We start from the raw sequence: 27,894 nt of genomic DNA on the forward strand, positions 1-27,894 counted from the left end.
GTTTATTATAGTGTATTGAATATAGTTCCCTGTGCTATGCAGTGGGACCTTGTTGTTTGTATCTGCTAATCCCAAACTCCTAATTTATCCCTCCCCCTACCTCCGTTCCCCTTTGGTGACCATAAGTTTGTTTTGTATGTCTGTGAGTCTGTTTCTGCTTTGTAAATAAGTTCATTTGTGTCATATTTTAGATTCCACATATAAGTGATACAGAGTATTTGTCTTTCTGTCTGGCTTAAATTCACTTAGTTTGATAATCTCTAGGTCCATCCATGTTGCTGCAAATGACATTATTTCATTCTTTTTTATGGCTGAGTAATATTCCATTGTATATATGTATCACATCTTCAATTTTGACAAAGTCCAATTTATTTTTTTTCTTTTGTCACTTGTACTTTTGGTGTCATATTTAAGAAACCATTGCCCAATCCAAGGCTATGTAGATTTACCACTATGTTTTCTTCTAAATGTTTTATACTTTTATTTCTTATATTTGGGTCTATGATCTATTCAGAGTTAAATTTTGTATGTGTTGGGAGATAGGAGTACAACTTGATTCTTTTGTATGTAGATATCAAGTTGTCCCAGCACCTTCTGTTAAAAGACTATTCTTTCCTCACTGAATTGTCTTGACATCCTTGTCAAAAACCACGTGACCATAAATGTACAGGTTTATTCCTGGACTCTGTTCCTTTGAACAGAGAAGGACGAAACACGGAAGCGTGAGCCCTCTAACTTAATTCTTTTTTAAGATTGTTTGACTATTCTGAGTCCCTTGTATTTTCATACGAATTTTAGGACTAGCTTATAAATTTCTGCCAAAAAAAAAAAGCAACTGGGATTTTGGTGGTGGTCTACAGTTTTGCAAGTATCTTCAATACCTGGTTTAAAAAACAGCTGAATTCTCATATGTGCTTCTGAATTCATTCTATTGCAATATGTTACTTTAATAATTAAAGTATATGAGCCTGCACAGATACATACCTGGGAAAGGAAGGAGCATTTTAATACTACTTTTTCAGGTAATTGTGGGTATTCTTTGACACCATCGAACCAAGACTCCATAAGTGGTAGTTTGTTAGAAGTTAGTTGTAGCATCTAAACTCACGTGGATGAAGTTTGTTTTACTCTGTTACACTGAACTCTGTTGGTTTGTTTGCACTTTGAATGGGTCTGTTACCCATACCTGATTTGGGAACATCGTACGTTGGTAATTTGGAAAATATTGGTTCACTGTTATGCAGATTCTTCCACATTTTGACGCATTTCAATATACCGATATTTCTTTAAATGACATTTTTAATATCACCATCAATCTCAGAAAAATCTAAATATTGGGAAGCTGTTAAGTTCACTCTGAGTGATGCAGAATTCTAATTCCTCTTGAGAGTTCAAATTTGATTGTTGGCAAAATGCTACCAGTTTTACTTAAAATGACAGTCTCATTTCTTTCATTTCCAAGAAAATGTCTGCCAGATACCCACATCTGAAACAATGATAGTTTGTTGGTCATTCTTGCAAGTAAAAATGGTGTTCCATGATAAAAGTGTCTATTTCAGACCACTTCCCAAACGTTGCACAAGTGCTTTTCTCCCAGACAGCGTCACACTTCAGTGTGTTAGCAGCCATGCTTTATGCATACATCCCATTTTGTCTGCAGAGCATTAAAAAGACATGTATTTAAAGGTCAAGATTTAATAAAATAATTTTTACCACTTCCTCAAGGACTTTGTTAAGTAAAAATGGCGTGGCTTTTTTTTTTCCTTTTTTGCTGTGGGTGCACGATGGTGAAGAATACAATGACTGTCCTCTGCAGTTTGTGACCACTGTCTGATTTGTGCTAAGGGGCACCAGTCTAGCAGTTTTACCCACCACTGGTTTAGCACCATTTGTGCATATATGAACATAGTGGAAAAGGCAAATAATATATGGTATTATGGAAATAGTTTTGACTTGTGAGCCCCCTGAAAAAGTCTCAAGGGACCCCCAGAGTTGTGCAGACTGTACTTGGAGAGCCATCGAAGCATGGTGTGCGGGATCTTGCTAGACTGCTGCTCACTCCTGTTCAAGGCGATGCGGTGACCGCGGTCTTAGAGGAGACTCCAGGAGAGGCCCTGCAGCACCGGATGAGGCCAGGATGGTGAGGCGGGAAAGAACGTGACATGTTGACAGCGGAAGGGATTGGGGCAGCCAAGCGTTGCCAGGTGGGAAGAAGTGGGGTTGGAAAAGGTGGTCAGGAGCTGGCTGTACAGGGACTGTAGGGAAACTTTCCTCCTGTGTAACAAGCGGTGAATCACTGAAGCCTGGGGAGAGTTAGAATGTCTAAATGCCGGTTGACTTGGCCTCTCATTGTTGTGTAGTTTGGGGTGAGGTCTTGGTTTTTGACCTGGTACTAGTGAAGCTCCCAAAGAGTAACAAAAATTTCAAGGTGGCAGCACAGCAGGATCTGTATGCTAATTAACATGGTTTTCAAGTACAATTATCAGCAACTTTATCACAAAATGAGAAATAGCCATCCTACCTGTGATTATGGAGTCAAAAACGTACAACAGTTTCCTTAGCTTAGGGTCTGGAAGAGAGACTTAATAACTTTAATACTGTCCATGAGTGGATTGTACTTGTTTATTTGAATAAATCATAACTGAACATGGACTTGATTGTGCAAGTTAAAAGCATTATGAAATCTCTAGTGCTCACACTTGAGAGAACCTTTATTCTCATTTATTTTGAAGGACCAAATTAAGTCTTAACAGTAGAGTACTCACAGTCTGTCTTAAACTGATAACCGTGAGAATGTAGACTCTTGGGTACCTTTGACATGAATGGTTCATTGATTTAGAAATTTAATTTAATATCTCAAACACAAAGGTCCGGGGATACTATTCTAGTGTTTTAATAATCTTAAATATATATTGGGCATCTGATAAAAGAGAGCGCCACATAAGGCATTGGAATTTGAAGTCTAAATTGGTATTAGTTTAGAACAGAAGTGCCGGAAACCTTGTATTGCACTCTGTGGGCAAGTGAAAGCAGGGTGATTTAAGGATCCTAATAAAACTAACTCGTACAGGTCCTTGGTTGGTTGGCGTCCTAACCGTGGTATAATTGAGTTCCCTCTTACCCCCCTGCTCCCCCTCCCCCATTTCTCTTTTTGTTGCGCTTTCTTACTTGCAGAAAGACGCCTCAGGGACTTTTGAAACAGAAATAGGCACTTTAACGTGCTATGTTATGGTCCTGCTTTTTGCAGGATTCAAAGTTGAATGTTAGCTACATGAAGGCACGGTAAATAATTTGTGGACATGGAGAGAAATTAACTGTGACTTTTACAGTTAATACAGTTTTAAGACATGAAAATGCTTTTCTTAGACTTGTATGTCTTGGATATAAATGCATCTGGCCAGTATTTTGCTGGTTTTCAAATCTAAAGCACTTTCAGAATTTATTTTAAAGAGAGTATTTAAAAATATAGTTTCTCTTCAGTCTTGTTCATGATTTATATGAGTGACTGAATGAAAAACCTAGTTGGCAGAATTCAGCCATGGTGGCTGACATCAAGATGGAGGAGGGTTTCAAATGACCTTGGCAGACTGGACACACCACACTAAAATATGGTGCTCCGTGGTGGGGGTAGAAGTGGGATTTCCAACCCACCTTCTGGGAAGAAACTAGATGTGAGTGTGGTCTTGAGTACACCAGGGGGCAGGAGTGCCTGACCACAGAGGAGAGCCATGCAAAAGTTCAGAACAGAACATCACTGAGGCGGCTGCTGGAGGAAAGGAGGGCCACAGATGTGAAGTCTTACATTTACATTTCAGAAGAATCTCCTGTATGCAGGAGATGCAGGTGGAGAGACCTGGATTAATTTTCTGAGCAGTTCAGTTGACGGGTTCTCATCGTAAACTAGCTCGGCCGAACTCTGAACCCCAGGCAGAGCGCTGTCTTCAGTTCTGGTGCCCACTTCGAGTAGTGGTTCTTAACTTGGACTTCATGAGCTTTGCCTGAGACTGGGTGCATATTTTCTAGGGAAAGAGTCCAGGACTTTTATCAGCTATCCAGAGGATTTCAGACCCTCAAAGGACTGAATTGCTGAAATGACTGGTTGAAGAGGGCAGTGTGTGAGTTAAGTGTATCCCATGTTATTCAAATAGGTGTTCATTACATGTTTGAGTAACCTAAGTCCCTACTATGTGCCAGGCACTGTGTACTTAGCCACGAAGGACAGGGCAGTCCTGATCTGTGCCCCCAGGGAGCTTCAGTCCAGTGAGGTAGCCACAGTATACAGTTACTACTATTAATAATGATTGGCTGGTGTTTTTAAAGCATTTACTGGTGTGGGATATCTTTAAACTCCATGAGGTAGCACAGGTATGGTGAGGGATGGATTGGTGTTAGTATGTGGGGTCAGTGCAGTTTTAAAGAGCTTTTGAAGAAATAATCTTTATTAATAACCATTCATGCTGATTGATAAATATGCTTTATGTCTCAATTCATTTTCCTAACTTTTTTTATTACTAGTTTTGGTCAGTCTTAAACTCCATGTTCTCATTAAAGATTGTTTTATAATTTAGGAATTTATCTCTTGTTTGCTTTTCTCTAGCTCTTTCCCACCCGACCCCCAGCCTTCTCCCCAATTTCGGCCACAAATCTAGCAAAATTCACTCTTCATTGTTGCCAAACATATAATTGACTGCAGTTTATCAGTTCTATTCCCTTACCTTCCAACTTGGCTTTACCTATAAATCATCCCAGAGAGATGAATATCCTGTTTTTAAAATCTTTAGGGAAGCAGGTCCATGGCCTTTCTTGTCAGCACTTTCATTTTTTCCTTTTAGCTTAATAACCCAGACAGTTAACAAACTTCTTCATTTATGTAACTCAGATCTTCATGTTATGGTACAAACTTATTTCTCTTATTTTCCTCAGTGGAATGTATCTGGCAGCCTAGTGCTTGGCAATAGTAAGCGCCTAATAAGTATTTGAGGGCTTCCCTGGTGGCGTAGTGGTTAAGAATCCGCCTGCCAATGCAGGGGACACGGGTTCGATCCCTGGTCCGGGAAGATCCCACATGCCGCGGAGCAGCTAAGCCCGTGTGCCACAACTACTTAGGCCCATGCGCCTGGAGCCTGTGCTCCACAACAAGAGAAGCCACCACAATGAGAAGCCCGCACACCGCAGTGAAGAGTAGCCCCGCTCACTGCAACTAGAGAAAGCCTGCATGCAGCAACGAAGACCCAACGCAGCCAAAAATAAATAAATAAATTTATATATTTAAAAAAAGTATTTGAATGAGTAGTAATTCTATGAACCAGTTTTATGTGGTTATTCTCTTTGTCAAAATAATACTTGCACCTTAACTTTTTCTCTCCTAGCATCTGTTTTTTGAAAATTGGTAAGGGAGTGTGAGAGAGAAAAAGATGATGTCAACCGTGCTTAATTCATAGGAACAAGCGAGATAATTCATGTGAAAATGTTTTGTAAACTTTTTTAAGTGAAAGAAGGTTTACTTAGGGAGATACACACTCCATAGACAGAGTGTGGGCCGTCTTAGAAGTTGAGAGGCCCCGAAATATGGGGTGGTTAGTTTTTATAGGTTGGGTAATTTCATAGGCTAATGAGTGGGAGAATTATTCCAACTATTTTGGGGAAGAGGTGGAGATTTCCAGGAATTGGGTTGTAAACTCTTAAAACAGTGTCTCACTTGTAGGTTCTGGTGAACAATTAAAATTTGGATTATCTGTATCACATGCCCTCATCCGACTCTGTATGTGGTGGAGATGTGGGGATGGGGATGCACATTAGAATCACAGGGAGCACTTCTGCAGAGCACACAGGAACTCCTTAGGCACCCTTTTTAAAATTAGAATGGTGAGGTGTTTTGTGTTTTTTTTCCAAAAGATTCCTTGGTGACCCTGATATATATACATCCCACCCTGCCCCCTCAAAAAAGCAACAAAAAAAAAAAGCTGCTATTGACAGAGCTACACTTTTTTTTTTTTTTTGGCTGCATTGGGTCTTCGTTGCTGCACACGGGCTTTCTCTAGTTGCGGCGAGCGGGGGCTACTCTTCGTTGCGGTGCGCGGGCTTCTCGTGGTGGTGGCTTCTCATTGCGGGGCACGGGCTCTAGGCGTGCGGGCTCAGTAGTTGTGGCGCACGGACTTAGTTGCTCCGTGGCATGTGGGATCTTCCCGGGCCAGGGCTCAAACCCATGTGCCCTGCATTGGTAGGCAGATTCTTAACCACTGCGCCACCGGGGACAGGACTACACATTTTTTTAGTCAGCATGTAATTGGTATCGTGTATTGTGTAAGGAACACATTGTTAAAGAAACCTTCATATGGTTCGTTGTTATTCTCGGCCTTTTAATGATGATATTCAGGTTGCCATCCGTTTACGACCCCAGGTGATTCTGTAGTCTTTCTCTGCTGTTTGCAAACCTGGTACTTTTTTTTTTTTTTTTTTTTTGCGTTACGCGGGCCTCTCACTGCTGTGGCCTCTCCTGTTGCGGAGCACAGGCTCTGGACGCACAGGCTCAGCGGCCATGGCTCACGGGCTCAGCCGCTCCGCCGCACGTGGGATCTTCCCAGACCGGGGCACGAACCCGTGTCCCCTGCATCGGCAGGCGGACTCTCAACCACTGCACCACCAGGGAAGCCCACCTGCTCCCTTTTATTGATGTCCTTCCATCAGTGGCTCCCAGAGAAGCACCTTCCTGGTACTTATTCATGTCCTGGCCCTATGGCACTCCTGACCAGCAAGACACTGCAGAGATGATGATGGGCCAGTGCCAGGCTCAAGCCTTAAGAAGTCGGCAGCTTCTGTGTTCTCTGGAGCTTCAAGGAACATGGGGGAGAGACCTTAGAAGACATGTGGGAAGGGAGAAGGTCCAGCCGTCCCAGCTGAGTCTGGCCCCCAGCCTCCCACCAGCGGAGGCAGCCAAGGGGTGACTTTAAGACCAGCACAAACAACCCAATCTAAAAATGGGCAGAAGACCTAAATAGACATTTCTCCAAAGAAGATATACGGACTGCCAACAAACATGAAAGAATGCTCAACATCATTAATCATTAAAGAAATGCAAATCAAAACTACAATGAGATATCATCTCACACCAGTCAGAATGGCCATCATCAAAAAATCTAGAAATAATAAATGCTAGAGAGGGTGTGGAGAAAAGGGAACACTCTTGCACTGCTGGTGGGAATGTGAATTGGTACAGCCACTATGGAGAACAGTATGGAGGTTCCTTAAAAAACTAAAAATAGAACTACCATATGACCCAGCAATCCCACTACTGGGCATATACCCTGAGAAAACCATAATTCAAAAAGAGTCATGTACCAAAATGTTCATTGCAGCTCTATTTACAATAGCCCAGAGATGGAAACAACCTAAGTGTCCATCATCGGATGAATGGGTAAAGAAGATGTGGCACATATATACAATGGAATATTACTCAGCCATAAAAGGAAACGAAATTGAGCTATTTGTAATGAGGTGGATGGACCTAGAGTCTGTCATACAGAGTGAAGTAAGTCAGAAAGAGAAAGACGAATACCATATGCTAACACATATATATGGAATTTAAGAAAAAAATGTCATGAAGAACCTAGGGGTAAGACAGGAATAAAGACACAGACCTACTAGAGAATGGACTTGAGGATATGGGGAAGGGGAAAGGTAAGCTATGACAAAGCGAGAGAGTGGCATGGACATATATACACTACCAAACGTAAAATAGATAGCTAGTGGGAAGCAGCCGCATAGCACAGCGAGATCACCTTGGTGCTTTGTGACCACCTAGAGGGGTGGGATAGGGAGGGTGGGAGGGAGGGAGACGTAAGAGGGAAGAGGTATGGGAACATATGTATGTGTATAACTGATTCACTTTGTTATAAAGCAGAAACTAACACACCATTGTAAGGCAATTATATTCCAATAAAGATGTTAAAAAAAAAAAAAAGACCAGCAGAGGAGCCAGCCGAGCCCAGCCTTGATTGTAGTATCAGGAAGAAATGAAATAGTTGTTGATTTCAGCCACTAAGTTTTGAGGTGTTTGTTACGCAGTGATTACTGAAACAGTAATTTTCTGCATTAGGGGTATGTGTGTGTATTCTTATATTTCTTGATATTTTTTCACGTGAGTTTCAGGTTTTAGCTTCAGTAGTTGTTACTGTATATCATTTTCTTAGATTTCAAGTTAATATATTAGATACAATTATTAGAATGTGAGACTAGGATTAAATGAAAGTGTCTAGAATGTGGTTATGTAATAAGTCCTCAATAAATGTCATTATTATTACATAGCAGATATTCTGCATGTATCGATATTTTCATTTAATCTTCACAACTACCTATAAAGTATGTGCTGTTATTATATCTATTCTACAAATGAGGAAACAGACCAGGAAAACTGCCTACTGTCACATAGCTAGCTAATCACTATCCTATTATGCTTTGTAAAAAAAAAATATATGTCTTCCCTTTTTAATACTTGTTTTAAAATCAAGTTTTGTTTTTCTCTGTCTGACTTATTTCACTTAGCATAATACCCTCCAAGCCAAATACTGTATGCTATCACTTACATGTGGAAAATAAAAAATGCAACAGGGACTTCCCGGGTGGTCCAGTGGTAAAAAATCAGCCCTCCAATGTAGGGGACACGGTTCGATTCCTGGTTGGGGAACTAAGATCCCACATGTTGTGGGCAACTACGCCCGTGCTTCTCAACTAGAGAGCCCATGTGCCACAAACTACAGAGGCAACGCCCCCTGGAGCCTGTGCACCACACAGGAGAGAAGCCCACATGCCTCAGCGGCTTTCCGGTTGTCGGTTGTCGCATCAAAGGTCCTGCGTGCTGCAATGAAAATCTGACGCAGCCATAATTTAAAAATGATAAAAATTTAAAAAATTAAAAAATACAACAAAGTAGTGAATATAACAAAAAAGAAGCAGACTCACAGTTACAGAGAACAAACTAGTGGTTACCAGTGGGGAGACGGAAGGGCGGAGGGGCAACCTAGAGGTAGGGGATTAAGATGTACAAACTATTATGTATAAAATAAGCTACAAGGATATATTGTACAACACAGGGAATATAGCCAATATTTTATAGTAACTATAAATGGAGTATAACTTTTAAAAATTGTGAATCACTATATTATACATCTATAACTTAGGTAATATTGTACATCAACTATACTTCAATAAAACAAAGAAAAATCAAGTTTTATTGAGGTATAATTTATGTCTAATGAAGTTCCCATTTTAAGTGTAAAGTTAGATGGGTTTTGACAGATTTATTCACCTATGTAAAACCATTACTCCAATCAAAATAAAAAACATTTTCATCATCCCCAGAAGTTCCCTCATGCCCCACCCCACTCCCCAGCAAACACTGACCTGCTTTCCATTACTATCGATTAGTTTTTCTTGTTATAAAATTTCGCATAAATAGAATCACACAATAAATTCTCTTATTGTGTGACTTCTTTCATTTAGTATAATGTTTTGAGATCCATCCATGTTGTCACATATATAAGCAGTTTCTTTTTATTGCTGAGTAGTATTCTGTTGTATGCTTATACCATAATTTGTTTCTCCAGTCACTTGTTTCCAGTGCTTCATGCTAAGAATAAAGCTTTGATGAGCATCTGTTGTATGTTTGTTGACACTGTCATTTCTCTTTGGTAAGCACCTTGGAATGGAGTTGCTGGGTCACATGTATTAAGTTTTTAGTTTTCTGAGCAACTACCAGTTTGCCAAAGCATTTGTACCATTTTACACTCTCGCCAGCAACAAATGAGACCCATCCTCACTGACATCTGATATTGTCAGTTTTCTAACTCTTTAGCAGTACTGATGTGGTAGGCCATGGAAATTTGACTTTTCCCAATGACTAATGACATTGAGCGTCTTTTCATATACCTCTTGACCATTCGTATATCTTCTTTTGTGAAGTGTCCAAGTGTTTTGCCTTTGTTATTGGGTTCTTTTTATTGAGTTATGTATTCTGAATAATAGTTCTTTTTCATATATATATAATATTTTCTCCTAGTTCATGGCTTCCTTTTCATTTTCGTATGTTTCAAAGAACAGAAATTTGTAATTTTGTTAAAGCCCAGTTTATCAGTTCTTTTGATTATGGTTTACTCATTTTTTATCATGTAAGGAATCTTTGCCTATCTGAAGATCATAAAAATGTTCTCATGTTTACTTCTAGAAGTATAATTGTTTTAGCTCTGAAGTTTCGGTCTGTGATCCATTTCCAGGTAATTTTTGTGTCTGAGGTAAAGGTTAAGATTCTTTTTTAAACTTGAAGTACAATTTACATACAGTAAAATTTATCCCTTTTTGTGTATGGCCCGGTTTTAGCAAGCACTCTATAGTTATGTAACCACAACCACAAGACACAGAACGGTTCCATCAACCCCCCACAATGCCCTTGTGCCCCTGTAGTCAGCCCTTACCCCCTTCTGTTTTCTGTCCCTATAGTTTTGTCTTTTCCAGAATGTAATATAAATGGAATCACATTTGAGATTTATCCGTGTTGTTGTGTCTATCAGTAGTTCATTCCTTTTTATTGCTGAGTAGTGTTCCTTTGTATGGATTTAATATAATTTGTTTATCCAGTAACAGGTTGAAGGACATTTGGTTTGTTTCCACTTTGGGACAATTATGAATAAAGCTGTTACAGATATATGCATACAAGTTTTTGTGTGACCATAGTTTTCATTTCTACTGGAAAAATACCTAAGAATGGGACTACTGGGTCATCTGATAAATGTGTGTTTTATTTTTAAAAAACTTTTTCCAAAGTGACTGTACCATTTTTGCATCCCCACCAAAGAGAACAGTTGCTCTACATCCTCTCCAGTACTGGTATTGTCAGTGTTTTTTTATTGTAGACATTATTAATTAGATGTGTTATATCTCACTGTAATTATATTTGCATTTTCCTAATGAATAATGATAAGCATCATTTCACGGGCTTACTTGCCTTTTTTATATATAATTTGATTAGCAGCAGTTTTATTTTTTTAATAAATTTATTTTTGGCTGCGTTGGGTCTTTGTTGCTGCACACAGGCTTTCTCTAGTTGCAGCGGAGCTGGGGCTACTCTTCGTTGCGGTGCGCGGGCTTCTCGTGATGGCTTCTCTTGTTGCAGAGCTCTGGCTCTAGGTGGACAGGCCTCAGTAGTTGTGGCGCATGGGCTCAGTAGTTGTGGCACAGGGGCTTAGTTGCTCCGCGGCATGTGGGATCTTCCTGGACCAGGGCTCGAACCCGTGTCACCTGCATTGGCAGGCGGATTCTTAACCAGTGCACCACCAGGGAAGTCCTTACTTGCCGTTTGAATATTTTCTTTGTTAAAGTGTTCACATCTATTGCTCGTATGCTTAATTGGGTGGTTTTCTTATTGTTAAAGTTTGAGAGTTTGTTATATATCCTGATTCATGCCCTTTGTCGGATAACGTGCTTTGCACGTTTTCTCCAGGTCTGTGGTTTGTCTTTTCATCCCCTTAACAAGAATCTTTTACTGACCAGTTATAATTTCAATGAAGTCCAGTATATCCTTTTTTTTCTTTATGGATTATGCTTTTGAAATCTTTCTTAACTCAAGGTCACAGAGATTTTCTCCTGTGTTTTCTTCCAGAAGTTTCATAGTTTAGGTTTTGCAGTTGGTCTGTGATCCATTTTTTATCCTATACTTGTATATGGGATATGGTCAGGTTCTTTCTCTTTAATATTGATATCCAGTTGTGTCAGCACCACTTGTTGAAAAAGACTGTTCCTTCTCCCTTGAATTGCCTTTGCACCTTTATCCAAAATCAGCTGATCATTTATACGTGTGGATTTATTTCTGGAACCTGTATTTTGTTCCGTTAATCTATATGTCTGTTTTTATGCCAATACCACACGTCTTGATAACTGTAGTCTCCTAGTAAGTCTTGAAATCAAGTACATACTTGTTTCTTTTTAAAATTTTCTGAGGTTCTTGTTTCCCTTACAGATCAATTTTTCCATTTTTTTCCTTTTCTGGTTTGTATTAAATACCTATTTTGAAGCAGGTTAAAATGCCCATTTTTCATTTCTAGTCCATTTTTCAGAATTTCATCCTGATCTCCCTAGTGTTTCATCCTCTCATGTCCCTCGCCTCAGTAGAAATTCTCCAGTGGTGGTTCTTCCTTTTTTGTGTGTGTGTTTCTGGCCGCACCGCGTGGTATGCAGGATCTTAGTTCCCCAGCCGGGGGTCAAACCCATGCCCCCTGCAGTGGAATCATGGAGTCTTAACCACTGGACCGCTGGGAAACTCCCTGGCTGTTCTTTTTTAAAAAACATCACCACCACTTTCTAATCCTGTTGGGGGGAGAGGTGTACTTGACTTTTCACATAGGTGCCTTCCTTTCTGTTAAGATTACAGGATCCTTGTAGGTGGCAGTCAGGTGTATCATACTGACATCTTTTTCAGAATTCAGGTGATCATAGAATCCTATTATGGAATAGGATCAGTCGATGTGTGTGGACTTACGGTGTAGTGTGTTTAGTCATCACATGCATGAGGGTTCCAAGGCACAAAGGCATTAACTTCCCCAGAGACACAGCTGGGGTTCACACCATAACCTGAATTCAAATGCTGAACCTTAACCCACAGTCCTGTTTCTATTAATTATGTTTCCTCAATGCCAGGGTGTATTGTGGTTTTAATTTACTAGTGTGCTCTCATCAACCCCTGCCCCGCAAAGCTGCCGTTAACAGATGATGTTTCTTAGAATAGATGGAATCCTGGAAATGGGAAAAGTTGATTATTACGTGGTGAATACTTTTTGCCCTGTGGCGATACCACAGTTATTCCATTATTTACTTGAAATGTATTTTATGTGAAATAGTAGGAACTTATTTCAAAAGGTGTTACCTAGATTTTTTTTAAACAGAGGATTTGTGAAAAAAAAGTTTTTTCATATTCACTTGATCATGTTTAATCTGTTTTTTAAAGTAGAAGCAATTCCTTGGATAATCTCTGGAAACTCTGGGCATGTTCAGTTACAGTCTTCACAGACCTTTATAAGATTAATTTGACCTATTCCAGTTATTCTGATGGCTGCTTTTTCTTAGTAATAGAGTTTTTGTGTGGCTGGGAATTTGGGATTACAGATTGGTGTTGGAGTTGTTTTCCTCTTACTTCCTCTGCCCTCTTCCCATCTTTACTCACTCTTTTCTATTGGGTTTTTTCATTGGCCATCATCTGGCCCCAGTCCACAGTCCTCTTGTGGGGAGCTTGCTTGGTTCCTGGTAGGACTGCGTCCTGTCCCATTTGCCACCCCCATCCCAGACACATAAAAAAATATGACCTCAGTGCTTGGTCAGCAGCTTTCTTTCAGTTTCTGGCTTTGGCCTCTTCCAAGGATCATTCAAGTCAATTATTAGAAGGCATCACTGATGTTTGTTCCTTGAGAAATTTTTTTTATATATATAATTGTTTAATATATTTTTATTTATTTATTTATGGCTGTGTTGGGTCTTCGTTGCTGTGCGCGGGCTTTCTCTAGTTGCAGCTGGCGGGGCTACTCTTCATTGTGGTGCGCGGGCTTCTCATTGCAGTGGCATCTCTTGTTGCAGAGCACGGGCTCTAGGTGAGCAGGCTTCAGTAGTTGTGGCATGTGGGCTCAGTAGTTGTGGCTCGCAGCCTCTAGAGCGCAGTCTCAGTAGTTGTGGCGCATGGGCTTAGTTGCTCCGCAGCATGTGGGATCTTCCCGGACCAGGGCTCAAACCCGTGTCCCCGGCATTGGCAGGGGGACTCTTAACCACTGCACCACCAGGGAAGTCCCCCTTGAGAAATTTTACTTCCAGATTGTGTCAGTTAAGAGTGGGTGTAGAGTCAAGTGATAAGTAATGTTTCTTAAAGCAGAGAAGACTCCTATCACTCTAAAATACAAATTTATCAAATAGAAGAGGAGTGATTTGAGTGATATTTATAAGATGCTAAAATTTTCAGTTCTGTTGCAATAATATTGCAATCAATTAGTATGCTCTTGACTGCGAAATAATTTGTCTCGTGCTGGCTTCAAGAATAAGGTTTATTCATTCACATAACTGGAAGACTAGTGGTTGACTAGTCAGTTAACTCAAGAACAGTTTCTTCCATCTCGTTTTTCCTGGCACCCTTGACCTTGGTCCAGGGGTTCTCAAACTTGTGGCACATTGGAATCACTCAGGGATCTTTTTAACAATCCCCGTGCCCTGGCTGCCCCTTGTAGTAATTAAATCAGAATTACTTGAGGGTGAGGTCCAGCCAGTAGTTTTTGGAATTCCCTCTGTGTTTCTGGAGTGCAGGTAAGTTTGCGAACCAGCGTTCTAAACTTTAGAACTTGGTCTGGAGATCAGTATTACCAGGGAGCTTGGTAGAAATGGAAAATCCCACACCCCACCCCAGATCAAATAGATCAGCAATCTACACTTTAACGTAGTCCCTAGGAGAACTGCTTATTCTTTAACATTAGGGAAGCCCTGCTTTAGAACACTGGTTTTCAAACTTCCAGACACGCTGGAATCACTGGAGGAGTTTGAAAAATACTGAGTGAAGCATGGGCCCCACCCTAGAAATTCTGATATATAGGGGTTACCTGAAGTGTTACCTAGAATCTGGGTTTTGCTATTGCATCCTATAGTATTCAAGACGTTCATTTGTCCCCCGTTATTTCCTGTAAATTGGTAGTTAAATCTAGCAGTTTGGTCAGATTTAGGTGGTTTCTTTCTCTTTTTCCTTCCCCAGCCTCCTTAAAATTGCTTCCAGGGTAGTGGTCTGTGTTTGTCTCAGGAGACCCATGATATCTGGTTATTTCTCCTTTCGCGGCATTAACAGCTGCTCCTCACCATTGCTTACATTCCCTAGTTTAAAAAACCATGGTAATTATTTGTTATATTCTTTTGTTTACAAGGAATAGATACATATTTTCTCCAATTTATTGCATTTCTTGTGCTTTTTTATTTTACTGTACTTCTCACTATTAGAATTTATGTACCAAGCAATTTCTGTCTGTTTGTTCGCTGATATATCCCGACGCCTAGAACCGTGCCTGGAACATAATAGCTGCTTAATAGCTATTTGAGAAATTAATGAATTAATCCATACTCAGGGACTTGAAAACTCGGGATTCAGAATGGAATGAAATGTTACCAAGCTTGACACTATTAAAAATACAGGGCTTCCCTGGTGGCGCAGTGGTTGGGAGTCCGCCTGCCGATGCAGGGGACACGGTTCGTGCCCCGGTCCGGCAAGATCCCACATGCCGCGGAGTGGCTGGGCCCGTGAGCCATGGCCGCTGAGCCTGCGCGTCTGGAGCCTGTGCTCCGCAACGGGAGAGGCCATGGCAGTGAGAGGCCCGCATACTGAAAAAAAAAAAAACGCCGTTGTGAGGCAGAACCGGGAGGAAAAAAGGTGTTTGGACAGCTTGGGGAGCGCACCTCCTTATTTTACAGAGTGAATAGTGCAGCTCTTCTGTCTGTAACTGATGAAGCTACAAGTCCGGGTTTCAGTGCGAGTAGTGTAACCATTTAGCTCTGGGGAGCTGGAGGGGAGAATAGACCACCTGCAGCTTGGTGGCTGTGTCAGCATCTGGTCCTTATGGAGGCAGACATCCCAAAGTCACAACGTGCCTCTGGCCAATAGTTTCTTGGAATTGTTGTTATACGTTGCACGCTTCACTGTTCTTTGATTTCTTTTGTTAAGTGAAAGAGCTGCTGCTCTTGCTTAATTGCCTCCGTAGCTTTAGCCTCTGTTTTCCTGACTTTTTACTTCAAGGCTCCTCAAACCAGAGGCTACACACTTTTTGTCAGGTACTGTAGTCAGATTACTACAGGACACACAGGTCACGTGCATCCCCATGGCTGCATTTGATCTGGGTTAGTGGGGTGGAGCTTTAAGTGACCGAGATCATTTTCTGGAGGATGCGCTTAGCTCTGTGGTCAGGGATATAGCACCCAACGGCTGCAGCACCCAGCCAAGTCTTTCTATAGCACTGAGAGCAGAAGGGGAACGTAAGTCAGGGTGTGCTCCCCTGGATTTTTAAACATATTTAATAAGTATGTCAGAGGCATGTGAACAAACCATATGGATTGGAGTTAAACCAGTAGAGAAACGAAGGATGTGTTTAGAACTGTTTCAGGAGGAAGGTTTGGAGGAGACCAGGAGCTGGGATGGGATGTAGAGCCCAGGTCCTGGAATCGCTTCTGTGGAAAGAAGGGTGTGCTGCCCGCTTCCTCTGCGCCGTGGTAATAATTTGAAGAGGGCCAGGCAGGCGGGCTGCGTTGCACAGCCCAGGGGCTCCCTTCACGCTGTCTGACGTGCACAGAGCCAAGGCAAAGGTGAATGGAAGACAGCGGTGTCACAGCAGTTACCTCTAAGGTTCAGCCCCAGCTTGTAGTCATGGCTGTGTCCCAGTTCCTGGCCCATGTTGTGTGTTCTTTAAATGCTTATGATCTGAGCTGCTGGGAGGAACTGGAAGATTTGGGAACACCCTGCATACAGGAGGAGGCAGGTGATTTAGAATGGTCACATTTGAACTTGGCACCTGAGGGGGGAGTGGTAATTAAACTTCAGGGTGCAGCACATGAGTGGGGGTTTGTTAATACTCCTGCCTGGGAGGTTTGGGTGGGGCTTAGGAATTTGCAGTTGCAGTAAGTTGCCCTGGGATGCTGCTGGAACCACACTTGGCTGCTTTGTTGGGAAAGGGACACTCAGAAAGGATGTCTAAAGACAGAGGACAGAGCGAGGCGGGCACAGCTTGAGAATGGTTGCCAAGCCACAGGGTTGGGAGCTTTTCTGCAGCTAAGCTCAACAGGCTCACAAAAGGCCAAAGATTAGATTAAGATCATAGAATTATCAGCCCAGAGAAAGGAAATTGACAGGTTCTGATAAAAGAGTAGTGCATGGTGCACAGTGATTTATCTTGGGACTTAAACTGATAGGGAAGGAAGTGAACCGTGGTAGAGATTGGAGATTCAGGAGACTCGTAGAGCAGGGTACATCTAACTTTTTGGGCTTCGGTCTGTAGTAAGAAATACATTGTACGTTGTGACCCAGTCATAAATGTTTATACAGCTGAAAGCTCCAGAACGACTTTATTATTTGCAGTCCACCCGGGTGTTCCTATTTCTTTAAAAACGTGCTGGTCCTAGCTCAGTATGTTGATTTCATGATCTGGCGGGTTTACAACCCCTGGTTTGAAAACATTGCTTCCAGAGATGGTCTGGATTAGGTGATGGGACTCAGAAGGTGAGGGCACTGGGAAGACACACCACCTGCTTATTGATTGGTTCGTGGGAGGTGCAGGGTTGGAGGTGGAGTCGTCTGGGTGTTTCATGTCGTGCTCAGGAGGTGGTTGCTGAAGTGTGTGGAGGTGGTTATTATTGGTGGCAAGACCCCATAAGCTTGGAAGCTGAACTGTTAGTCAGTTCGTCTGCATGGACATCGAAGTCCCGTAAGGCAAGCTTAAGGACTCAAGGTAAAAATGAAAGCAGTTCTTGGGATGGGTTGTATGCTAGGTGCATGACGTTGGTCCTGATGGACCCTTCTGCCCAACGATTTGATAGCCTAGCAGATTGAAACCTACTCCTCCCCATTTTATCCCCGTGAACAAGTGACTGTCTGCTGTTCCAGAGGATGGTGGTTTAGGGGTGGGGAGTGATATATAAGTAATTTTTTTTCTTTATGGAGAATAAACATGAAAAGTTGTTCAAAATTAATCTGAAAAGTATTAAAACGTTTATATAAATAGTGCCTATTTTATAACAATTGTGAAGTGTGAGATTCAGTTAACGACCTTGAAGGTATATCTTCTGTTGTGGAAATACTGGGTGAAAAAACTTACTGTGCTAAATTACCATTGCAAAAAATATACATATGGTAATGCTGTTTTCAGCTGGTAAAAGTTCAGAAGAAACTTTTTAAAAATAATTTTTATGACTTTTAAAACTAAGGTGGTTCTTAATTTGGAGGGAAAATACTTGGAAGTTAATTGTGGGATACTGAGATATATTTTCCAACCTCTTATAGTACTGTTATATCATAAAACGAGTGATTTATGTCTGTGTTGATAAACACACATCTGGGCACGTGCTGCTTTTCCACTTATTTCAGATCACTCCTATATTGCTTTCGTATAACATTTCTCCAGAGTAGATCTGGAGTTGGGATTCTCTTCAGACTGTACAAATTAATGCACCTTTCGAGAGCATGATCATTGTTGAAACATCTTCAGGAAATAACTAGTGTTTCAGAATCTGAATTTGATAAGGACAAAAGCCAAATAAATGTATGAACTTATTATGAGGGGAAAATTTTAAAGGTGCTCAAGTAAAGAACATAATTTGCTGTAGATCAACAAAGTCTTTTGTAGCTGCTGCAAGCAAACTGCTTGCGAAACTTGATCAAAGAGCCGAATTGCTGCTTTGGAGGATGAGGATGGTAAGGACGTCTCTGAAAGCCAGAAATTACTAGAACCAGGACTGAGAACACTATGAGCAGTGGGCTTTATTTACTAAGAATAATTATCATTTAGTGCTGACTTGTAAAGATTTCAGCACTAGTTATCTTCTATATAATTCTACTTTTTAATGGAAACCGTAGAGAACCACTGTGTCAAGTCTGCAAATGTAGCCTCCCTGTCCCTTCTTAATTTAAGTAATTAATGATCTCCCTTAGGGGGGAGTCCAAGGATGGGAGACCCAAGGGAGACCTAGCTCTTCTTCAGTCCTGCTTCTGCTGATGAATAATCCCTTTTTCCGAGGACCAATCTGATTGGGAAGTCCAGCTTGCCCCCTGAGGAACTGCAGTTTTAAATCTTGTGTCCCAGTTACTTGTGAAGGTGATAGTTTGCTGTCAACCTGCATTGTGATTTGGGTTGAACTACATTGTCTGCTTTTGCCAGAATAATTACTTGTGTTTTCAAGTTAAATGTCCATTTAGCCTGTCAAATAATTTATGCCCTTTATAAAGGTACAAATGAGGAGCTCTTCTTGGGATATGTGCCAATAATTGTATTTTTAAGTGTGGTCCAGTCGTTATCTATAACTCCATCTTTGCACTTTATCTCATGCTGTCTTGTTTACTGTGTGTAACTTGCTTTTGGTTGTGGCTTCTGAAATTTCACCTGATCAGTCCTGAGGCTATTCTCCCCCTCCCCTCACCCCTGCAAGTAAGGCTGTTGAGACTTAGCTGGTGCCAGTACATAATGGTTTGTTACCGTCTAATCCAGTGTTTCCTACTGGTTTCCCTCCTCTTTGGGGGAACTTAGTATGTATATCACACCCTCTTTCTTTTCACTATTTTTAATCCAGTTCTGCTTTTTAAAAGTTTTAAAAATCATTTTAAATTCCTTTTGTTTTTAATTCTTCAAAGGCTCTAAAGAAGTTTATTTTCTTTCTAAAATTTTTCAGTTTTGCTAACTTACAAAAGAGGGTTTTTTCCCTTGCTGCTTTCATTACATAAAATAGCTTTGCTGTATTTCGAGCTAAATGCTCCTTTATGGGCTAGCTTACATAACATGGTTCCTTTTGAGCACAATCCGTTTGAAGTGTGTGGCGTTCCTGGACTACCACTGTATCCCTATGTCACAGGCAGGCCCGTGCTTGGACACCAGCACAGACTAGAACTGTGTTTCCTAGTCACGTGTATAAATTGACACCTTCTGTAGTATCTGAGTGTGCCCTCCGGAGGTCTGAGCCCACATGTCTACAGTGTGTTGGGCACTGCGCTGGTCTTGGTAGACTAATTAGTGAAAGAGAATTTCAGATAACTTTAAGCACTAAAAAGAAATAAAACAAGGCGGCTGTGAGAGAGTGACTGTGAGGGAGCTGGCGCCACCTTCGGTTGGGCGGTCTCGGAGAAGGGACGTTTGAGCGGAGGCCAGAATAACAATAAAAGGGAGTCTGTACGTTCAGAGATGGGGGGTGGCCAGGACAAAGGCACAAAGGCGGGCAGGAACTTGGCAGGGATAGAAGGATGTGACTGGAGCCTGGGAGGGCCCGGGAGGAGGAGGGAGGGCAGCAGATGAGGTAGGGAAGGGGGCAGAGCAGGGCACCCGCGGGGAGAGCCCGGGATTGTGGGCAGGGTTAGGAGCTGGGGGTTATTCTGATGGCGGTGAGGATTTTAAGCAGGGAAGTAACATTTAATTTTCAAAAGCTCTTGTAGGCTGCTTTGTAGAGAAGGATTTCAGTTGTTCGTCATTCTGGAGATGCTCTGAACGGTGCTTAGCTGCTCACGAGGAGCGGGCAGTCCTGCCAACTTGGGGCTTTTCTCGTTGTCTCCCCGCAGCCCCTACTTATAAGCTCGCGTATTAGTTAATTTGAGTGTATGGGGACTGCCCTTGGTGTGAAAACACTGTGCGCCCTGTGGACCGCACCTCTCCGTGGTCTGGAGGAGGACAGGCCCAACCCAAACCCCAGGAGCGTAAAACTGGTTTTACCAAACCTCTCTCCTTGGTTCTCCCTGCGCCTCCTTTGAGATGGAAGTTCCGTGAGATATGGCGAGCATGTAGAGTGTGTGCTTAATAATGATCTGAGGACGCGTGAGAGAAGGAAGGGTTTGGGGTGAAATTAGGGAGGGACCACTTCCTATTTCCTGCTGGTAAAATCAGTCTGCCCTTCGTATTCGCCCCACATCCGGGGGTCAACCAACCTCGGATGGAAAATATGGTGGGCGGGGGGCAGAAAGCTCCAAAATGCAGAACTTGAATTTATTGCACGCTGGCAGCTGTTTACATGGCATTTACATTGTACTATTGGGTATTGTAAGTGATCTAGGGATTCAGGAGTATGTGGGGAAATGTGCTCGGTTGTATGCAAATACTACGCCTTTTTTTTTTTGTGGTATAGTTGATTTACAACCTTGTGTTAGTTTCAAGTGTACAGCAAAGTGATTCAGTTATGCATATATATTATTTTTCATATTCTTTCCCATTATGGTTTATTACAGGATATTGCTTGTAGTCCTCTGTGCTATACAGTGGGACCTTGTTGTTTATCTGTTTAGCAGTATATATCTGCTGATCCCAAGCTCCTAATTTATCCCTCCCCCCACCTTCCCCCTTTGGTAACCATAAATTTGTTTTCTGTGTCTGTGAGTCTGTTTCTGTTTTGTAAATAAGTTCATTAATACTACACCGTTTTATGTAAGGGACTTGAGTATCCTCGGATTTTGGTGTCCGAGGGGAGGGATGGCCTGTGTTCTTGCAGTGTCTCTTCGCGGGGTGTCCTCTTCTAAAGTCCTGACAACAGGAGGGTGCGAACTTGGGCTCTGATTCTTGACTTGTTAACACACAGGCTCAGCTATTCCTGGTGATTTTGTGAAGTCAGAGCATCTCTTTATTGTCTTCTGTGTGCCAGACACTGTGAGGCCTTCAATACTGAATGATTGAGAGAGAATTTCTACCTTGAAGAAGTTCTAAAAACCGACTTCTATCACATACTTTCAGATTATCCTCTTTAAAAACTACTTGGTAACACTTACAACAGCCATAAGTGAAGAGCCGAAAGAAACTGATCATGCTTTATTAATTTTGAATTCAAAATTAATAGCCATATTTCAGGGACACCAGAGGAAATTAGCTTAAACCTTTTTGACAAACTATGATATGCGTACTAGTCAGTACTGTTTGTTAATGTCACAGACATGTGTAATTCATAATAGTGTAATTGCTTAAATTCCTGTAGTATATATGGAATTTATTTCCATTTAGAGTATTTCTTGGTAAAATAGTAGAATTAAAGTTTGTTTACCTTAATATGCCAGTGCGTACTCAGCTATTGCTCTCTTTTATAGGGAAATCCTCGTTGACGATTCAGTTTGTTGAAGGCCAATTTGTTGATTCCTACGATCCAACCATAGAAAACAGTAAGTATTGTTTTCAAGGATTTATAAACTGAGAAGCCTGCTTTTTGCCTACAAACAGCCACTGTGTATTCCTGGAGGCTTTGATTGCAGGGGGTATTCAGTTAAACCTATAGATCTCCAACTGGGGGCCCAAAAAAGCTTCCAAAAGCTTTACCCACTTTACACTGAATGAATTTTATTCAGTGTCTGGGTCCCACCATCTAGAAATTGTTATTCATCTCCATAGGAATCCATTTTTACATTGGAACCTCATATTAGAGATGCTGCTTTAAGAAAACAAGTAGAGAGCAGAATTTTTTTTTTTTTTTCCTTCTCAACAGTAGCCCTTCTTAGGGATTCCAAGCTTAAAAAGAAAGGATGAACACACTCCAGATCCTCTGTACCTTACTCTTGTAGAAGTGCTAGTCCCCCAACCCCTTCTAGTTCTAAAGACTTGAGAGGAGGCTGTGGAGAAAAGAGCTGTCGGGGATTGGAGAGAGCCCTCGCAGCATTTTCTGAGAAGTTGGCTCCAAAGCCTACTGGCATTTCAGGCCATGTGCAAAGAAAGCACCAAGACCAGAACCAGTCACAGCCTTTACCCTGTCTAGTTTCAGCCCATGGTTTCAGAATCTTCCTGAAGGATTCTAGGACTATGACACAAGTCTTGATTCTAGGGATCATGGAAGAGAACCTGAAACACTTCCATCCAGGGAAGCTGGTCTTGTTTTGTGCTATCTTAGAACCCTAGGTAGGCCCTGGAACCAGTCTTCTTAGTTTCTGGGCACCAGGACTTACCTAGGATTTATCACCAGGAGCACATAGATTTAAACGTGGGATTCATCAAACCCTGATTGGCATGTTAGACATGAAGCCGACTTAACAGCCAGGTTCATGGACTTTAACAGCTAGATTCACAGACTTCACCTGCCCAAAGCTTGCAAGAGAGAGACTTAAGAAGAAGCTTACAACAGGGGGGTGGACAAACTATGGCCTGCAGGTCACAAAGACCCCACTGCCTTTTTGTACAGCCCATGAGCAAAGAATGGTTTTTACATTTTTAATATTTGAAAAGGAATAATGTTTGTGACATGTGAGTGTTCAGTGAATTTTAGATTTCGGCACCCTAGAGTTTTATCAGAGCACGGCCCTGCTTGTTCCCTTACACTATACTGTCTATGGCTGTCTTTGCTCTACCGTAGCAGAGCTGTTGAGTAGTTGCCGCAGAGACCATATGGCCCACAAAGCCTTAAAATAGTTACTGTCTGGCCCTTTTCTGGAAGAGTTTGCCAGCTTCTGGCTTAAAATATTCAGCTGTCCTTCGTGTCCTGGTGTGCTGGTGGCAGGGGAGGAAAGCTGTTGGTTGCTAAGCTAACTCTGGGAAGAGAGTTTGAAGTAAGCCCTGCCGCTCTCGGGGGGAGGAGTCCTGCCCTCATGCGGTGTTGATTCGTTAGCTGGCACGTGGTGGTCTGCCGGTGTGCGGGGCAGACTCATTTGAATGCTACCTGAACAGGTTCGGTTGTCCGCCACTGCGATAAGAACAGAAGAAAGCCGTGATCTTGCCCTTAATATTTGCTGTATGTAGCAATTTTTAATTTTGTGTCCTTAAAGAGATAAGGTTCATTTGGGAATTCTAGTCATAGAACAGTAGAAGATAGTTTTCGTGGTAAGCTCTGCCCATAAAAGTGGTTCTTACAATTGTTGTATCTTTGTGCTATTTAAAATTGAGTTGGAAGGAGAGTCATGGTGTTGAATATAAATGCATTTTCTTTATATGTAAGGAATTGGCCCAGTGAAAGTACAACTTTCTTACCTTGATAGTATCTCAAAAACATAATGATATGACCCTACTTTGAAGGCTGTGAGCATCAACTTGAATCATGATTTTAATGTTTACCTGTCTAACACTTACTGTTAAATAGTAAAGAATGAATTAACAGTATTTATTAAATCTTTAGGCAAGAGCAGAAATGACTGTCAAGGGTATGTGAATCCCTTAAAAGTTCATGAGACATATACAGACATCGCATTCCATTTACCAGGCTTCTGACCGTCTAACACAGGGCAGAAATCCTTCCTCCACCCTTTCCCGCATGATTTAGTAGAAAAACATTGTTCAGAGATAACAAGGAATGAGAAAGGGAATAGTTATCATAAACTCATTGCTAGCAACATAAATGAATGGGTAGTTTTATGGTTTTAAAAAACACAGTACTCTGTAAATCTGGGGATTCTTTTTACACTTAACTTTATAATATAGAACAGGTGGTTTCTATCAAACGTTCAATAGTAACACGTCTCTGTGGACTATCACTGCAAAAGCAAAAATGCTGCGACTATGTCATCTTCTTTTAACATAGCGGTATAGGAGAATAATATCAATGAAACCATAATAATATTTTCTAGTTTGGGGAAATTTCTAGACCAAATACTGCTATGCAGATGTAGCTTTTTTATGTACTGTAGTAATAATCTCAACTCATGCAAACTAAATTGATATGATGAAATTTAACTAATGATGGTTTATAATTTAAAGGAAAAAATAGTAGGTCACAGTTTCTGCCATCTCAAGGTAGCCCTGTTGATGAATTAATAGAGCTGCTCTCAGAAAGTTGGGGAATTCTCATTAGGAGTTTTGCAGCATTATCAAGCATTGCGTGGTGGGTAGACTTCTCAGTAGGATATGAATTAGGAGTTCTCAATACACTTTAGTAATACAAATCTTACTTTGTGAATATCCAGTTTTAGAAATCTCTTATTACCTTGCTTATTAGTAGGTTTAACTAGTAAGTGGCTATTAGTCTGCTTAGGGCAGTCTCAGGGTTTTAGGTTGGAAATTGGATTAATTTCTCCAGTGATTGAAAAAGGGAGGGAGAGAGGAAAGTGATACCAGGAGAGAGCCAGCTTTGCCTTTCTACACAAGGAGGGCGTAGGAGAATCTGTTCCTGGTTTATGGAACTGACAGACGTACCTCTCATTACACTTCGCTTTTTTCTATAGTAACAAGAAGAGGCAGTTTTCCTGTGGCAGATGGAAGGTCTTCAATTTCATTTCACTGCCGTGTGTAGGAGGATTTACATCCTTTTTAAAGGCAACGAAATACTAAAACGTTTATTAATATCTTATTTCTTGTATGTCTCTTCCCTCACTAGCCAGTACTCCCCCAGCCTCCTTGGCTGAATTTTCGTTGTTTTTCTGACCCGGCATCACAGGTGCCCCTCTGGCTCTCTCTGAACTTGCTTTCTTGTGATCCTCGCTCTCCAAGAACTTGCTGGGCTCACCACGGCCCCCAGCCTCTCCTCTCCCCTGAACTGGTATTTCGTGGGCTTTCCAACTGAACCTACCTAAACCCAGGCCCTGCTCCCTCCCTCTCCCCTCCCCCTGTGCTGCACCTCCAGGCTTTCCCTCTGTTGATAGATGGTAAATCGTGCGTTTGCTCAGGCCAAAAACTTTGGAGTCATCCTGATCTCCGTTCTCTCACACCTACTTCCAGTCAATCAGAAAATCCTTTTGGTTCTACCTGTGCAGTACATCCAGAATCCACCGTTTCTCACACCTCCGTCTCCGTCCCTCTAGTCCAGGCCACCGTCGTCCTTTGTTCACGATAGTCTATGTAGCCACTGTACTGTGGGCTCCTGCTGATGCTCCGTATCCATTTTTGTCCGTTTCATTTATTCACAGCATAGCCAGAGTGATCTTACTAAAATATAAATCAGACCAGGTTACTCCCCGCTCAAAACCCTTGGTTTTCCCGTCACATTCTGAATAAAAACCTGCGGTCCTCACCGTGTCCTAATAACGTCTCCTGCCTCGTCTCCAGCCGTTCTCTCACAGGCTCAGCTGCTTTGCCTTCTCACTTTTTCCTGCCTTTCTTACTTCTTCACTTGCAGTTTAGGCTCTGCCTGGATGCTTCTCACAGAGAAGACACCTGACTGTGTGTGTGTCTCGTTTGCCTCTCTGTCTGCTTCCTCCTCCTTTTACTGGGATGTCAGCTCACCGAGGCCAGAGACTCTGCAGTGTCTCAAGCACCTGGAACGATGCTGGTGGTGATCATGGGCACTCAAAAAATAGTTCTTGAATGAATGAATGTTTTGTTTCAATAATGCTTTCACAATAATTCCATTATCCTTCACAACCACAACTACTTAGTGCTAATTGAAGGTTACAGGTTTGTTGCTCACCAGCGTTCCTTACAGAATTTTCATCGAGTCTAAGACGCACGTCTGATCTTACCTGACTGAGGTGTCGTTGGTCATCCCAAGTTCAGAGAGGTTACAACGTGGGGGAAAAAAAAATTCCAATAGAATTTTTTTCTTAGAAATGATGAAAACAGTTTATATTGGGTACTCCCTATCTTGTTATATTCTCATTCAGTTTTCATCTAGTTTGACTATTTCATTAAAGTGATAATTTTCAGAAAGGGTACAAGAATGATATAAAGTGTGGCAATTGGCTTGAGTAGTCTGGTCTGTAATTTTCACTCCCCTGATTCTAGCAGCCCTGCCCACATCAGAAAAGTATGGTGCTACTATGAGTATCTTTGATTATTGCTTCTCTTTCAGCCATCCTTTCTCTCCCAGTGGAATTCATCATTCAGATAAGATTGCTCTCTCCTCCTTGTTAACGGTTTTCTCTCCTGATTTTCATCTGTCTCTTTTTGCTTTCTCTTTTGTCTGTGGGACAAAGTGGGCAAAAGTGGGTCCTCTCTCAGCTGTTCAAGGGATAGATTCTGTTGCCCGACTCCAGTCAGGAGATTTGAAGACTCATTGTGAGTCAAGATGGCTGGGACGGGGTGTACGGAAGAAATCTGTTCCATTTCGTTATCAGGGTTCCAGATGGTTACTTTTTAATATCCTGTTACTATTAATAGTTCTTTCCTCTCCATTTGTTTGAAGTCTGTCTCCTTAGAATTGCGAATTTTCCCCAAGTTATTTGAGTCTGATTTCCCCCCAGATAGGGAAAGGTTGTTGTGACAAATTGCTTGCATCTTTCAGCTAAGTGGAGATGATGGCTTCACACAGAACATGTTCTGTTGCTGTCCTCTCTCAATAAAATTGCTAATTTTCTAGGTACTGAAAGTTCTTAGCACTTCAGTTAGTATCAGCTCTTCGTACTCTGGCACCAGACTTGCTATAAATTAATGACAAGTTGTGTGCTTTTGGTTCATTCTAGAACTCAGACTTTATGTAATGTATTTCACTTTTTCACAAGAGGAAAAGACTGTCCACAGCTAGAGCATTCAGATCACTTTTACAAGATTCGAAGCGTTGCCTACTTTGTTTCTTTGGAAAAGGTTCAAGGTTTACCCAACATTGGTTTTAGGCAGTCAGCGTTGCTTAGTAAAATAATGGAAGTAGGGAACAGTCTATAAACTCAGATATTCTTTTTTGTTTTGTGGGATCTTTTTATGAGATTACTAAGGACTCTGCTTAATTGGTTGTCATTGTTTGAGCTTTCAGTGATCCCAAGTTCATGTTTTTCTAGCTAATATTTAATTCCTTTTTCACTGTAGCTTTCACAAAATTGATCACAGTAAATGGACAAGAATATCATCTTCAACTTGTAGATACAGCTGGGCAGGTAAGTGTGCCAGAATCCCATATAGTGCACCTGACAGTCCTAGCCCTGCCACTGATGCTTAAACACAACGACACTGCCAAGAAAACCCCTCGTGATTTATGTGTGTTTGGATATTAACAGGCTGTCTACTTTGTCTTTTCTAAGATACTTACAGAAGTTTTTCAAATAATTAACTTGTTTTTCTACTGTAGAATTGTTTTAAATATATTCATCATAACATTCTGAAGGTTTATTTTTATTAAAGGTTAGTAGTTCTCTATTTTCTAAAGGTTGATTCTGTATCAGAGAATCACATTAGCCCTTTTCCTCCCTTTGTAGTATGTATCTTCCTGCGTTAAGAAGAGAAGTTGATCTTTTCTAGGGAAAGGGCCTGGGAAAGGCATAGGGCAGAAATGAGCTGGTTGTATTGGATCTATTATATGATTACAAGATTAAAGAATGTCGGTCTGATT

The 27,894-nt window shown here is 41.5% G+C and overlaps 1 protein-coding gene across 1 annotated transcript in view; it reads left to right on the forward strand.

Moving 5' to 3' along the window:
• RHEB (Ras homolog, mTORC1 binding) overlaps positions 1-27,894 on the forward strand; it is a 46,839-nt gene that overhangs the window by 4,871 nt on the left and 14,074 nt on the right. The window contains exons 2-3 of the mRNA XM_027101463.1: positions 21,815-21,886; positions 27,375-27,442. Of these exons, the coding sequence (XP_026957264.1) occupies positions 21,815-21,886; positions 27,375-27,442 (140 nt within the window). The remainder of the gene's footprint in view (positions 1-21,814; positions 21,887-27,374; positions 27,443-27,894) is intronic.

The sequence above is a fragment of the Aethalodelphis obliquidens genome, unplaced genomic scaffold (genome assembly GCF_003676395.1).
Source record: "Aethalodelphis obliquidens isolate GAN/ISIS:26980383/991018 unplaced genomic scaffold, ASM367639v1 scaffold5, whole genome shotgun sequence".
NCBI lineage: Eukaryota > Metazoa > Chordata > Mammalia > Artiodactyla > Delphinidae > Aethalodelphis > Aethalodelphis obliquidens.